Genomic DNA, 16,853 nt, shown 5'->3' on the forward strand with positions numbered 1-16,853 from the left:
ACAACAGGTGAAGCCCGAAAAGGATGAAGGGGATAAGTACAGTCCTAAAAGCAAATACTTTCATTCTGTCAGAGAGTATATGTCGCATCAGTGATTTAAACAAACAGGCTATTGTGTGCTGGACTTCCACGTTAACAGTAATGATAAAAAAAGCATAAAGAAAGAGTAGATACGCGTATACTTTAAAGGTGTACAAGTAGTCACAATCTTCCTCGCTATAGTGGTCAGATGTTCTGTGATTGCACTTTGTCCTCTCATAAAAGCACACATCACCTTCCAGGGAAAAAATAAAAAACAAACCTAGGTCTAAATCACCTTCTCTGCTCCCACCCCAGAAAAGCTGCTGCTTGATGTTTGTAGGGTTTTTTTTCAAATAAGGATTTTTTCAAGAGCAAAGTTTGGGAGGAAAAAAGGGTGAGTTTTTATATACCAAATATTTCTGTATTCTGTTAGTCTCGCTTGACACAAAAATCAGTTATCTTAATACTTTTGTAATGCCTCCACGAAGAGGTTTTGTGTGTTCCAAATACTGCTTCTTGTATTTCAAAATATAGGATTGTGGAAAACCAATATTCACTGACCAAGTCTCTTTTTTGGATAGGTAACTGAATAGTTTTTTTTTTTTTTAAGTACCGTTTGTGCTATTATATTGTTCTCATTAGGCTATTGAGGTACCCTTTCCAAGTGTGGAAGAAGAGCTGAAGGGTTACTACCTTAGTTTGACAAGAACCAAAGCGTCTTCTGTTGGTGGGACAAGGAAGTGGTTAGTGCTGCAGCATGTGTGTGCTTGCATGTGTTCGTGTGCAACTGCGTATGTATTTATATTCTGAGAGCGGAAGGAACAGTTTTAATAGTTTAGGAAAGAAATGATTACAGTGTCTCTTCAGAGGATGCATAGATATAAATGAGGAGTACGCTTTGGAAACTTTCTCCATAGGATTCATGTTGGGTCTGTGCAGATAAGCCTAATTTTTCTTTTCTTTCTGTTAACCTGAGAATAGGAGGATAATTTCTTGTTGGCTATTTTATCTACGTTATCTTCAGAAAAGTATTGCAGAAATAATCTTATCTGTTGTCTGCTTCAAAGAATATTCTAGGCAAGTTAACAATGGTATTTACCCCAATAGCTATTTGTTGCTTCTGCAAAACCTGAGGAGCTCCTTTCAGGAACATATGCGCATTGCTTAACCATAAAGCACCAAATACTGACTTCAGAATGGCAACAGCATTGAAAGAGTCTTAAGATTTTCAGTTTCTACCCTGTTAAAATTTATGCAGCCTAATTTATGGAATGTTAAATGATTTGCACGGTGGTTTGACAAGTATATCTTTTGAGACCTAGAAGCTGATGAATTCTTAATGTAAGTTGTTACTAGTGTATGATGTAGAGTTCTTCTCCAAGTGTGCTATTGCAAGTAACTTCCCCAAGCTATAACCTAAATGCTTGAGTTACATAGGTACACTGCTAGTTAACTGAATGAATGTCTAATTAAGACGATGTATTATTCTGTGTGAAATCACTTTGGATGTGTACCAACCATACCTACTTCATTTTATAGGACTTTATCTTACAAAGCTGTTGGAAGATTGCAAAGAACATCCAAAATCAGTCACTCGGGAAAATACTATTTTGTAAAATCAAATCCTTTACATGCATAAAAGGAGAAACCTTAGGTATAGAAGCAAGAGGAAGCTACAGATATGCATATTGTAGTTGTTCTGAATGGTTGCTGCCACTTCTTTCTTCTCTTTCTAGTTCGTGGACATTTAAAAAAAAAAGTTTCAATTAAACTTTTCCGTTATGTTATTTTAATCTTCCTGAATTAGAAAATCAAAATTCTATTTTTATCGTATTGAGATTCCTATTCCTTTTCCATTGTTTTGCCTTACCACACATAGTGTTCTTTAAAAGTTTGAAATTCTACAAAAACTTGTCTTTTTAATAATTTTTGACAAACTTAGTTGATACTTTTCCAAATTTATTTGTAGTTATACTGGAATAATTGACTGAACTCTGACTCCAAAACTGAAAGGTGGAGTTGAAGGTTCGATCTATACATACTTCCTAGTCAAAACCTGTGAAAATGTGATCATGTAAAATAAATGATACTATACCAGTAATCTGTTTTCAACTTCAACTGGAAGCCTTTATCAAAGACGCAGTGGAGCTTTTCCTGTGGCAAGAAGACACAAGAGGTATAGTCTAAATAGCTCAGTTTTTTTTTTCTTGTTTTTCCCTTTGATTTACGAACCCGAACTTGTTAAAAGTTCTTAACATCGACAAATTAGAAGTACAAAAGCAAAAAATTTGCTTGTCACTGGTTAGTTGCACTAGTAGATTATTTTGCTCCTATCGTCCTTTCTTGTCAAAACCTACATACTAGCATCCATATCTTGAAAACATATAGTATAAAATGCATAGGTTATGCAGTCAGTGTTTACTATTGGAGGAAATGCAAATACTAGACCTTTTTTCATTTTGTAACTATGCTAACCCAGCATTCTATGATATCATTTTGCTATTTTAGTAATCTACTGTTTAAAACCATTCATAAGTCCTAAGTATTATGAGAGAAGGGCATAGAAAGGTAAAGCATTCTGCAAAGCTCACTCTGTTCTAGGGAGATACAGCTCTATTGTCTTGGCAAAGAATAAATACGCCTCCAAAGAAGATTTTATGTTTCAGAATAAAAATAATTATTTTTGAATTGGGTGTATTGATGGGTATTTGCCTATACATGCTTAGGGCAGAATCTGACTCATAATTTCAATTACTTAATCATAGTAACCTGGTAATAACTTTAATAAATTACTGCTATTAAGACAGATTGTACTCAGTCATTCCTCTAGAGGGTGGTTGAAACAAATACTATAGCTAAATTATAGAAGAATATGGGTAGATTTATATTTGTTAATAACATTTAGGTATTTGTTCAGATGAAAGCCCTGGTGACAAGTATCAAGTCACACAGCTCAGCGTATCAGTTCATTTGTTCCCTGCAGTCAAGAAGACAGGTTCTACCTTGTTGTGTGAGTAGTATAAGTGAGGTTTGTGAGAACCTGCCTGTTTCTGTTGCAGTGCAGGATAAAGGGAATGATTTAATAGGGCGACAATTCTTGTATGTCCCATTGTGAAGGTTTTCTTTATACAAAAATGGATAATCTAGGAAAATTGAAGGATACAGATACGTATATACACACACTGAAGCATATAAGCTACTTGTTCCCCGAGCCATAATACCTAGGTATAGCACTGTTGTCATGGGATGCTCTGTTCTTCAGGATGCTGTGTTCCAAGGCTGATTGTCACATCAGATCTTTCTTTCCATAGCAAGTTTTCTAAAGCAGGAAGAAAAGACAGTTCAAAGACTTCTCTTCTGTTAGCAAGGAAAACATCTATTGATTTCAGAGATTTTCATTCAGTGAAGAATGAAGACTTTAGTTTTTCCTTTGTAGAAATGACTGTGTTTTCACTGTGGCACTAAAAAAGTTAAAATCAAAGTCTTTCTTTGTTCATCAAATAAAATGGATGGCCATTAAGTTTCGCATGCTTTGATAAACCCTTTGGAAACATAGCTAAGTAGAACCACTTTTAGCATGTATGAATTAATAACGAGAGTGGGATTTAGGGAAGCAGTTAACTAATCTTGCACTGTTGAGCATTGTTTTGCTACTTAGAAAATACTTCATCAGTCTGTAACGTGTGGAGAAGTTAATCTCAAAGGGAGAACAATATCTTGGCACTGTTGTTGCTTTCTTTCGCGGTAGATAAATGGTCAGCTGTGCTGTTATCTAACCTAATGTCATCCTTCTCTGTGTGCAGCACAGTTGTTCTGGATACTTTATGAGGTCCCTGAGTCTATTGACTTCAGCGTATGATTTGTCAGCGCATTCCTCTTCTCCGGCTCTCCCAGTGCCCCTGCGGCCTCTGAAACGGCTCACACTAGTGCTTCCAGATTGTACGATGATCAAGCATGTGATGTGAAATGCAGATTGTAAAGGCATCTTTCCTTTATAATGGAAAAGGGCTGGCGTGATTCAAGGGGAACCAGAAAGGGTGAAGTCTCAATTCTGAGCACAGTTAATCCTCCGTGAAAGCGCCCAACCTCCTGCCTCCACCCGTGCAATTCTGTCTGCCAAACCCTGGGTCTTCCAAATGTTAGCTTTATGCAATTTTCCCACTGCCCTTCGAAGACTAGTGTATGCTAGCAGGGAGCAGGTGAGAACTTCTCACCCAAGTCAAATTCTTTTAAAAACTAGAAGGGATGCTGTTCTCCTGCTCCCTTTTAATCTTTTTAGGAACTCTCTAAAAGCCTGTGCTGCACAGTTAGCATGCCATGCACCTGAAAAGGTGTTGCGTACAGAGGCTACAGGATTACCAACTCTCTCTAAGCAGACCTGTGGCTTACCCTGTGCCCTTGAATTCTGAATGGTGATCCATTCTGCCATCTTTTTTCCCATGCAGCACCAGTATATTTGGCAAAAGCACCACCTACTTAGGCTTTTACCTCTTAGAATCTCTCATACCTCATTCAAGTTAAACTCTACTTAGGTTTTCATGGACTCTGGATGGCTCAAAGTCGTAATTCTCAAAAAGTAACTGGGCACTTATTTAAACCTTAATGTAAATGCTAAGGCAACCTAGATGAAGAGCTTCAGACAAGATCTAAAATAACTGCAGTAGTTGCCCGGTGTGATAGCAAGAGTCTCTTTCCACTTTCTACTGCTGTTATGTTAGATGCATGCAGTTGTCAGTTTTAATTTTATCTTGGCTTTTGGTCCTTTCTTTAAGACTTACTGTTTTATTTATCTATAAAGTGTCCAGAACTCTTGCTGCTGTATAACTAATAAAATAATAATATGAACTGTGATTTTCATTGTAGAATTTCATATTTCGTTTGTTGTTTCAGAATGAATAATTAAGTACTAAGCTGTGAAAACCCATTTAAAATTAATTTAAAAAGTGAGAGATATGCAAGCCGCATCTACATCAGATATTTAAGCAAATACCTGTTTTATAGGTTTTCTTTTTTTGTATTTTTCTTGTTTATTGGATGTAATATGTCTGAAATTTGGTATTTCTCAACTGCTATGAAATCAAACTAACTCTAAGCAGTGTTTCAAATAGCTGCTGTGAGTTGCGTAAGTCCAAAAGCAGAGCTTACGATTCAAAGGGAATGCTAGTAACAAACTTCCCCATAACAGCTTGCATGATTTTTCACGTCGCTGCTGTCGGTGTGAATTTTGCCTCGTATTGATTTTGTTTAGCATTAAGAGTTCTTTTGAAAGTGCCACCACTCTGTAATTATTACCTGCCTCTAGGAAATGGGCCTCCAATGTCAATGCGAAACTTTAATAACTGTGTCACAGTGTCTGCAGATCTACATTTGGATGTTGGAAATGCTGCTTGCTGACTCAATGTTTTAATCAACAGCACAAGACTCATAGAATTGTGGCATCTTTTTGGTACTCTAAGTTAACTGATTTCTTTTTGAGCTGAGGGTACCCATCCATATTTCTTTATCTTTCCCTAACTAGGAGTACCAACTGTTATGAAAACACTTTCCTAGCAGTGTTTTTCCTTGATGGGATCTCTATAGCATTACAGTTTGAGGTTGGTAGGCAAGTGGATAATTTCACGAAAAAGTTTTAAGGTAAAGTTTTGCACCTACTTATGGTATTGAGAAGATTACTAGCTGCTTAATTAAGGGCAACATTTCAAACTTGGCTCCTAAATCACTTTTTTCAGATTTGAACTTACCCTGCTTGGGGATGGGAAGAAAGGAGGAGGAAACATTTGCAAGGAATAGTTAATTTTACTGGTATCTGTGTAGTCGATGGTCTGCCTGTAAAATCGCTTTAGAAGCTACAGCCTTATTGCTTGTTTGTGCTAGTACTAGGCACTGAAATGAGTGGAAGACCGTTTGGTTTGGTTTTTTGTTTGTTTTGGTTGGTTTGTTTGTTTTGTTTTTGAAGAGAATCAATGTTTTGTTTTGGAGCATTTTTATTAGATTTTCCTTTATGTATTTATAAATACGCCAGTATGCTGCTGAAGCTAGTAAACAGTTGATGCATTAGAAAGGGATAAATAAAACACTGACATTAGCAATGTGAAGGCATATTTCAGAGCTGAAATTTACACTGTGCAGGTCTTCACCCTGCTGCAGCCAGCATGATGGGACAGAGAACACTGTCCTGCCGTACAGACCGGCTTCCTCTGAGTCTGAGACTTGATCAAGCCCCATCACCAGTCTGCTTGTCTGGCCTTCGGCAGTGCACTGGCTTGAAACTGAATGCTTACAGTTATTGTTTGGGTTGTCAGGCTTTATTCTAACATTCCTGATTCACATGGATTGTTATTTTTCATTTGTGGATAACACCAGCTTTTGATGTTGCACTGAAAATGGCGATCAGGCGTCAGATCTTAAAACAGTCTGGGAAATGAATGTGATTCTTGGTTCTGATATTCCAATCACAAGCCACAATTGAAAGGAAGAGCAGCTTCAGTGCATAATCGTACTCCTGGGTGCTGCTGAATGAACAAATCATGCTTCCTTAATTAAGAAGTGATGATACCACTCTTCAGTAATGGAGCTGTGTGTTACTGTCATCTAGAATGAAATTGCTTAAAGAAAAAAAATCTCCTCTAGCTTTGCAGTTTTGATCCTGTTACTGTGGTGACTAGTGAATATCTTGTTTAACAGTTTCTTGCTTACGTATATTCAAAAATACTTAGTTATGGGTTTAGTGTCAATAAACGTTACAGCTTTTGCTTTTGAACAGTTTGAGTGAACAGGATTTTATTGTTCTTATGTGTAACTAACAAAAAAGTTAGTAATTGCTGTAACTGCAGTTCTCATTAAGGGCAAAGGGAGTTGTCTGTGAATATCCAAGGGCAGAGTTTTACTTTAAGCTATTATTCTGTTACTTAATTCAATAAAGTTCCAGATTTGCAATGTTAATTCATGCTAATTAAAACAGGAATAGTCTCATGTTAGAAAATACTACTGAATATTGAATGTATGAAGTATAAAATACTACTCGGTGTTACAGAATCTCTCATATGATTGGTAGTACAACTTAGTATTTTGGACCTTTTTATTTTTTTCTTAAAAACAAGAAAAGTTTCAAAAAATGTTTTCTAAACTTCTGATAAGTTTTTTTCTAATTATTTGAATTCCGTCTTAAATTATGTAGAACATTCTAAATGGCCATTAAAAAGAAGGAAAGAAGATGTATTTCACAAATAACAAACATATGTTACCATATGAAACACGTGGCAGGAAAAGTAAGACAGTACTGGAGTCTTGTTGTATGAAAATCGTTAAAGGAAAATATGCAAGTTAATTCAGGATATTTAAGGAAAGATTAAAGAAGATCTAAACTTCTGGATCAGTTACTATAATCTGACTTGCTTCTGTTTTCCTATCAAAGGATTAGGGCTTTTTTCTATCAATTATCGCTCCGATAATTTTTCCAAAATAATTTCCTTTGTCCCTTTAATGTCTTGATAATTTCTGAATACCCCCATAATTCATTAAAAAACATGGTTAGGAGCACAACATGCAGTCAGTGCTTTGAACAACAACAGTAGGACGCAGAAAATATTGATCTGAGGCAGACACAGCAAACAACCTTAGACCAATAAATATGTTTGGAGGGAGGAGTTGAATTCTTATGGTAAATCAAGTTGGTTAAATTGAGAAGTGTGGCCAAGAGAAGTAACCGGTTCTTTCATGTAAATGTTTGGAAAGTTGTGAGAGATACAGCCTTTACCTCCAGCCCCAATACAGATAGATACTTACCCAAGTAACAGGAGGGTTGTTGATGTTTTCCAGATAAATACTGTAATGATTAAATTAACAATTGGTTAACCTATTCAGTGCTTCTTTTATTTTGCTTTTCTGTAGACAAAACATGGATGCACACTCCTGAAGCCTTATCAAAGCATTATATTCCCTATAACGCAAAGGTAAGAAAATATGAAGTTATTTTGTCCTATTGCCTTTAGAACACAGTGCGTTCTATCTTGCTTTTAGTTTGAAAACTGCAGACGTGAATTAGCCAAACGAAGTAGCAAATAGAAACTTAGTAAATGTCTGTTTTGCCGATGAAAAAGTTCTACTTCTTAAATAATTGGCAATTGATTCTTGTTCTGAGTTATGTGATGGTTTTCTAGGAAGCAAACCATTGTTCCTCTTTTGCTTGATCCTCTGTTTCCTTTGAATGGATGCTAAATGGATGGAAATTTTGATTGCAAAGGAATTTAACATCAGGCTGCATGCTTACAGTACTATAAAAATTAAAATTAATAGCACAAACTTCTTTTAAGCAATAGCAACAGCAATGAGTAACGATCCTATCTACTGGATATATTGAAGTGTCAAATCCTCTGGAATTATGGTAGAATAAAAATGGATTTTTTTCACAGTAAAACCAGAAGTCTTACTCATGCTTTCTTATCCCAGTTACAATGTAGTTCTACAATAGTATTTCAGTTTGTCTAATGGTATCTGTTCACAGGGTGCATCTTCCCAAAATAACAAGTTAGAAAGTGGTAATATGCAGTAATGAGCATAACTCAGAGTAAACTGAGTAATGGGTTATTACTTGCCTAAACTGGGAGGATAATTCAATAGGTTTCCACTGCAGTCTGTTCTGGATAAAATTCTCATATGACTGTTATTTTTAAACATAAAAATAAAAATCATTTCACAGGCCAGGACTCAGTTTTCTATACTGGTATTCTCTACTATTATGTTTGCAATTTTCTTTTGCTTGGTATTGCTGCATAGTGAGCAAGTGTGGAAATTTGAGTCTCATTCTGCTAGTTGCCAGGTGAACATGTTTTTATTCTGTGTGCTCTGAAACTGAATTTTCGACCCAAGGATGTGTTACCATTTAACTGTATAGCCTTGCCAGACACTTTGGCTTTTATATTACAGTTTTTGAGAGAGAGGAATACTTGCTGGGATGGCTGTGCCATCTGTTTTAAGAGCAAGCTGAAGCTATGAATTCTATTAATGCAATCAACAATGTCCATGCATTTGTGATCTTTACTTAAAGAGATGAAAGAAACTTCCTTCATCGTTCATATCTGATTGTCTTTCTTATGAGACATCTCATGAATAGGTGTCCATACAGCTATGCAGAAAAAAAAATTAGAGTAAAGAAGATGGTGGTCAGATGGTGAAACTGTAGAAATAACAGCATCAATAACTTCTGAGGGAGAAAAAAGGAATAGGGAATTCCTATGCAAGGGAATCCTGTTCTCAGTGTTACTAGAAAGACTCTTGGTCCAAAAAAGTCTTTCCTTTTATTTAGGCTAATATATGTCCAAGTGTCCTCTCCGATTCTGCTTCTGTTTAATGTGAGCACTGACCTCTCAGGGCCTCCTCATCCTCTGTACTGTTGCCTCTAAGGTCTGTCAGGATACCTGCAGGAAGCTGCGATGTACTATAGCATATGTGATTATTAAAAAAAAAAAAAAAAAAATGTTGCCCATTTTTTCATTTCGCTCACAGTAAAAAATTATTTTTTAGAACTGTTAGTTATTTGATTCATTATTCCAAAGGAATTAAAAAATTGTTTTGCTCTGTAACTGACATGTAGAGGGTATGGGATTTCTACATTGCTTTTTTTTTATTGAGACCTGGCATAAATTTGCATACCTTTCATGAGGTTAGCTGGTACATGCAGACATAACAACATTATTAGATCTAGATGATGTTTCCACCTTAATTCTCAAGTACTGTTTACATTAAGTTTTTCAATATTTTTCATTTTAAGAGAAAAGCATGTATCTAGTAATACTTCATTTGGGTTTTGTAGTGTTTTAACTGAAATATTCCATTTGATTTCACATCTTGTAACTACATTGTGAAATAATGAATAAAAACTCAGGAAGCATTCATAAAGCAAGTATTGAAAAAGACTTAAAGAAATTTTTTCTCAAATGTTCATAATTGTTCCAATTCTATAGCATTCTATTCATATAACTTTTTTATTTGTTGAGAGGAAAAGACAACACTATCTGATTTATTTCAAAAGGTATTTACAAGAGTGAAGAATGACACGTTCAGAAAATCAAATCAATTTGATGGAAAGCTATGCCAGAGATGTTCTTTTTCCATGGGCAAGTGAGCTGTATTCTGCTCCATAGTTTCTTGAATGCAAATTATGATGGATGAAAAGTAGTGTTTTCTCTTCTTTATAAGACACAAAAATTGTTTCTCTGATACTAATCTTCTGAGATGATCAGGAAAAGGAGAGCTTGCTAAGAATGACTGGAAAAGATGGGATTTTGCATATTTACTTGATTCCTAAAACCTCTTTAAGAATTAAAGCTGGTTGATAAAATGCAGTTCATGAGTTGACTCTTATCTTAGAAAAAAACTATCGTAGCAAAGTTAACTGGAAATTAAATGAACCTTGCAATATAGACAACTGGCCTTTTTTCTAGAAATTGGAGAGGACTTTTTAATAGAGAATTAGTACTGTCTTAAATCTCTTGGGACATACATCCTCAGGATGATTTATGGCAGTAATCCTCTTTGCAAGAAAACACGAGCAGACTTGTTTCTTCTGGAAGTAAAATCCAGGAGCTACAGATCTCATAAGAGTACCACTAAGTAAACAATCTTGGTTCTCTCTCTTCTTTCCAGCATACCCAGTCCTCACGGTACATGCTATTTTGAAATCTGCTGAATTTTGACATGGTTTGGTGTATTACATAAGTTGATAAGGGGTCTGAGTTGTAGGGTTTTTTTTTGGTATGGGTTTTTTGTTTGTTTTTGTTTGGTTTGGATTTTGGTTTTGTCATTGTTGTTTAGAATTTGGTTTTTTTTTTTTTAATGTTACTGATGTCCTCAGTCTTGGTCTTGCTGAAAGCAGTGATAAGACGACTCTCCATATTTCGGTATGTTCTGGAGGTGAAGTCTGGGCTTACTGAATTTTGCCATCACTTTGTGATCCTATATTTTTCTTAAATATGTCACTCCAAATGAAAGCATTTTGGTCAGGTGATTTTTTTTTTTTTTTTTCCCAAAAAAGATGATTTAGAATCTTGATAGTATATTATTAAATATGGGGAGGCAGGAGTCAGATACAGCAGCATGGCAATTTTCACTGAACAAAAAGCTTTTTATGTTACCAGGATATAAAATGTTAAGGCAACCCAAAATTTCTCTTTTGTGTCATCTTTTTTCAGTGATGTTCCATAACTACAAACAGATGTTCTGTTTTCCATATTGTAGGGAAAAAAAGATCTATTTTGCCCTTAAGTTAATTCTCTGGATTTTAGGCCAGTAGTTTTTCTCCAAAACAAAAGTGGTCAAAATGTGACTTTACAATGGAATATGACTGCAACTTTAAAAATGGACTGATTGTTGTCATCACATAACTGATACTACCTTGAGGGGCATCTTTCTGGTAATAAAAAGTTGCCACTGTCCAGAATAGCAATGTTTACTATGTCTCTTTGTAGTAACTTTTGTCTGTACATTCCTCTTTATAGTCACTTGGCTGTTTTTTTTGACTTATATCAAATTTCCACATGCACATTAATTGCAGATTAGAGGTTCTGCTTTGCAAGCCTGGTGTTTATGTTGGCTACTAGTATACTACAGAGTCAGTAGCTTTAACCTTGCACTAGGCTGAAGAGCTGCTGTTTTATATGATAACATGATGGAATGTTAAACCCTTGGGAGTTTATTTTACCAAGAGGCGTGATGGCTTCCTAGTGCTGAGACAGCTACTGTCTTAATTGTCTTCTTCAGGCTTCTTTAATTTTAAAACTTTTTATATTGTTACAGGTATATTTATGATTCTTGACAAACTTTGAATTTGAGACTTTGAAGATAAACAAGCAAAGCCTTCTCCAAAAAAGACTGTTAAACCTCTCTTTCTTTGTATTATTGTGGGTTTATTGGTGATGATGAATTGTGAATTGTTGTGCAGTTTTGTGGATGCTCCAATTATTAAATATATATCTTGGGCCTGTATTGCAACTGTAGCAAAGGCAAAAAAAAAAAAAAAAAGAAAGAAAAAAAAGAAAAAGCATTAGTAATACATCAGTAAATACCCTGCAAAAAGACCTTGCTTGACCGTACCTGGTAGTATTAGTCTTTACTGTAGTGCAATTAACAGAGCTCAGTAGATTTTAAACTTCATGTAATTTCTTATTCCTTCAACTTTTTTATCATTCAGGAATGGCAGATAATGCTTTTCTGGAGCAGGCATTTTGGGCAAAAGTTTTATATCAGAAGTACCATGCTGCTTCTAATTGATGGTTTTGCGTCAGTAAAGTAGTTAATGAAAGAATATCAAAGGGAAAATTGTATATGGATTTTTCCAAGTAAACAAAGAAACAAGGCACGCTATGAAAAAGTATACTTAATTTTATGTGGTGAAGTTAAATATAGCAATATATTCCAAATAACACATGGAAATGTTGAAAATTAGAAACTAATGAAATAGAAGAGAGCTTTACAAGAAATAATTCATTTTCCCACATTTCATTTACTGTAATTAGGATTAATAACTTAATTCCAATTAACTTTCATTAGAGTATCAAAATGTCTTGGATGTAATCATAATTAATTTAGTGTTTACGCACAAGAAAAATGAGTATTGTAAAAAGATCCAAATGAAATATGAAAGCAGAAAATTATAATTTTATAAGGAAATGCAAATCTGTACATAGTTGTTTCTGATATATTACAGTCATTAAACATGGGGGTCATTATACCGAAGATGGAATAATCGTGTAAATAAAAACATTTTGAGTCTGCAGGGGGGTACAGTCAACAGACTTTTCTGCTTCAAGGAAGTGGACCTACCTGTTCCATCTTGCCTATGAGGTTACATATTTAAAATGGCAGAAGGGTAGGAGAGGATAGCAATATCTCCACAAATATCCTACAGAATAGGTGACTGTGATGCAGAACAATTATATCTGAACTCTCAACAGCAACAAACATAATCTCGTATAAGTAGCTAAACAAGGGGAGCTGCATTTTAACTGTTCAGCGTCGAGTAGTTTCAGTTGTCATTTGTCTCTGTGAAAATCCGGGAATATTTCAGCTCCCTTAAAATCTGAACATTTGTTAGTCCCTCAGAAGGCTCCATGGGGTATCGAGTACTTTTGAAAAGCTGCCAGCCTGTCTTGCCTGAGGTTACATAGCCAGTTTGTAAAGGGGCAAGAATTAAGCCTGCACCTCCTGAGCCTTGGTCCAGGCTTTTGAGCACAAACCCACCCCATCCTTTCCGCCAATAGCGTATCACTGTACAGTTAAGGAAGTTCAATAGTGTTTGCAGACCATTGTGTATCTCATCTGCATATGAATGCACACAAGTTCAAAGACTGCATGAATGCACGTTGCCTATGCTTGAGTAGCCCACCATGCACTCTGCACGCCAGCACGTTGAGATTGTTTTGCAAGAATTAGTAGGGGCACGTGGCTTATGGTGTCTGTGTGCATGTGCACCCAAGCTTTGTCTTTCACATCTATTTACTATTGCTTCTCCAAAAGCTTTGAAAAACGTGACTTGTTTATGATGGGAGAGCTGGTATCTTTTATAACTCAACACTGGCTGAGAAAGTTAGAAATGTTTGCAGAATAGCAACAGTGCGGTTTTGACATGTGTGTAGTCTCTTTCCAGGTGTCTGTAGCCCTCTGTTAGTTATATGTAAAATACCCAGCTGCACAACTTCAGGCTCTACAAACCACTCTTATTTTCCAGAAGATGATCTGCTTCAAGAAAGAAATTAAATTTATGAGCAATTCCAATTTTTCTTTCTTAAGATCTGTTAGTGTGTAGCTTCCACAGAGAGCTTTAGGTTTGACTGAAGCTCCCAATATCATACATAAATGCAAAAAAGTGTATCATTTTGAGGCATATACATGAGACAGAATGCTTAGATCCAAGTAATTAAAATTTGGCAAGGTATTGGCCACTTGGAGGAGTGGAGGGGTGGGAGTGGGAAGTGGTTTATGTCTGGATGCTCCAGGTAAACATACTGCTAATTCTGCAGTGTGATGGATGAGTATGAAGATGGATACATGTATGTACTGAAAGCAGAGACAGGATTCATAAAGGTGCTTCACCTAATGCCTAACTTTTCATTTACAAATACTCCAGCTAGTTTTAGGCAAACATGAACTACGGTCAGTGTAAGGGCCAATACCCTTTTTGGTTTTGTCCACCCAGCACTTTCGCAAACTCCTCTCCAGGTGAATGGGGAGACTGTGCAACAGTGTGGTCTCTACCACGTGGTGGTTGCTACCACAGAAAACAGCCTGTTTGCTGCACCTACCCTACATCTGTATCTGGCGTGGCATCATCATTTGCCCACTCAGGGCTAATAAAAACAAAAAAGGGTTTCAAAACTTAGAAAATAATGCAAGACAATTTATTATAATGTATAATGTTTCATTTCCTTTCTCAGGTAAAGCAATCAATAGAGTACACGTGTTTCAGTGAAATATTTTTTCGTGGATTCTAGTAAAAAAAATAATTTAAAAAATCAATTAAATTAATTGGAGGAGTGAGATAAATATGTTGGTATTTTTAAAAATACATTATATATATACACATATAAAAAGTATAAAAATATAAAATACATTCTATATATGCAACTGAAAGACAAAACAGTAGCTTTTGATCTATTCTCCAGAGCTCTCATTCCCTCTTAAGTTTTGCTTATCATCCCTTGGTCTCTACATAGCTCTAATGTCTAAATACTGTATGACATATTTCAGTTACAAGTATGAAACGAATTTGCAATGCAGATAGGAGATGGAAACTATAATTTCAAGGCAAGAAAAAAAAATAGATCACACCAATTAATGATAGTGTATGCAGCATAGGATCCGAAAAGTGTTTTAAATTCCTTTCTCAGTAACATATTAAGTAATATATTAAAACTGTAGTGAAGCAGGGTTGGAACAGAGCCCCTTGTGTGCATTGAAGCTGATGTGTAACCTACCACAGTCCTGGAGTGTTCCCTATTCTGCAGAAGTTTAAGTTTCAGTTGTATCCAATCTTTTTGTTTCTCTCACTTAGATGGCCTTCAATCCGTTCTCGTTAGCGCTCTGGCTGCTTAATTACAGTCTTTTTCCTCATCTCTGACTTCGAGCAGTCTGAGTTTCAGTTCTCTTATCAGGGAAACATTTTTAATCAGCCAACAGCTTTAGAGATATTTTTTGGTAGAAAGTTCTAGAATCAGTTATTTGGCACTGTAGATATATCTAACAACTGTAATCTGTTTTGAAAATACAAATCTGCAAAAGATTCAGTTTATTGTTGGACTTTGAGGCATCCTCAATTTTAGAAAGATGGAATGCCTTAGGATTCCTTTATTGTTAGAGTTCTCATTTGACTACTTTGCATTTGTATTAGGATTTACTTTGGGAATTGAAATGTATCCATCTAGAATAATTTAGGTTGGAAGGGACCTCTGGAAATGATCCAGTTGATTCCCATCTGAAAATGAGAGCCTGACTTCAAAATTGGGTGAGACGCAACAGAGCCTCATACAATCAAGCTTTAAATACCTGCAGAGACAGAAATTTGCAGACTCTGGGCAGCTTGTTCCAGTACTTAATCACTGTCATTGTGGATTTTTTTCTTATTTCTAGTTGTAATTTCTTTTGCTGCAACTCGCGACTGTTCACCTTGCACACGTGTGTGCACATACACCAGCCTCATCATCTTCAAGTTAGACAGATGCAACTCCCTTAGCCATACACTGTGGTCCTTTTTCCAAACCCTCTCATTGCCTTTCGCATCCCTCACCAGTTTCAACTCCAGCTAAGATTTGGCTTTCCTAAGTTCATCGCTGCATGCCTAGAAAATGTTTCTGTATTCCTCCCAAGTAGCCTGTCCCCGTGTCCACCTTCCATACACTCCCTTTTGTATCCGAGTGGTGTCAGGCATTGGGCAGTCCAGATGATTGCTCCATGAGCTGTTAAGGCATCCAGGAATGCTTTTGAGAGTTATGAAGTCTAACTTCATGACCCATGGCTTTGAGAGGAATGTTGATGTTGCTGTCTTGCTAAGAGACTTCTGCTTCTGTAGCATTTGATATAGCTATCTTTCACATTCCAGTTAGGTTTGGTTTAGGCCTCAAAGTGTGAATTCAGCTTAGGGGAGACAATAAAACTGCAAGGACCTAATTTATTTTGAAGACAGCCTTGTTGGTGTGCCCGTACAGAAAATGGCTGTGTATTGCTGCTTACTACGGAGCTGGTCTCTTTGTTGTAGAGGGTTGTGGTTAGTGTTAGGAACTAGGATTCTAAAGTTTCTGGAGCACAGATTGTTGCTAGATTTCTCAGTTTCTTTGAATATGGAGAGGAATCAGACCTAGATGTAATTTTAAGCTTTATGTTTGGTTTTACTTTAAGAATGGGATATTGTTACTTTCTTTCATCTTGGGATCAGAGGAGCTGGAGTGTGAAACTTCAGGAGTTTTTATGACTTCTGGATTATGAGGCACATAGTTTTTATATATATGGGAAACTTCTTTCTGGCTCAAAGCTTTTTGTAGCCTTTTGCTGTGAGATTTGAATCTTCTGGGTGTGTGCATTGTTTTGGGAAGTCTGAATATCTGCAGCAGGGGGTTTCTGTAGTATTGATTTATCTGGCATGGCCTGCAGTTAGGAAGACTTCGTGTTGATGGCATGGCTAAGAGTACACTGGTTAACAACATGGTACCTGAGATCTGTCTGTGTCAGGTACATTCTTTAGATTATTTTTGTTCTATAAATTATGATTCTTTCCAGTAGTCTTGGTGTAGAAGAGCTGTTTGTTGGAATGTAAGATAACCATATATTGAAGGGTTTATCCAACAA

At 36.1% G+C, this 16,853-nt stretch overlaps 1 protein-coding gene across 1 annotated transcript in view; it reads left to right on the forward strand.

Moving 5' to 3' along the window:
* The window catches only part of GULP1 (GULP PTB domain containing engulfment adaptor 1), a 108,459-nt gene that overhangs the window by 25,975 nt on the left and 65,631 nt on the right, over positions 1 to 16,853 (forward strand). The window contains exon 3 of the mRNA XM_086615870.1: positions 7,911 to 7,972. Coding sequence (XP_086471996.1) covers positions 7,911 to 7,972 — 62 coding nt within the window. The remainder of the gene's footprint in view (positions 1 to 7,910; positions 7,973 to 16,853) is intronic.

This window comes from Tauraco erythrolophus, chromosome 8, assembly GCF_009769465.1.
Source record: "Tauraco erythrolophus isolate bTauEry1 chromosome 8, bTauEry1.pri, whole genome shotgun sequence".
NCBI lineage: Eukaryota > Metazoa > Chordata > Aves > Musophagiformes > Musophagidae > Tauraco > Tauraco erythrolophus.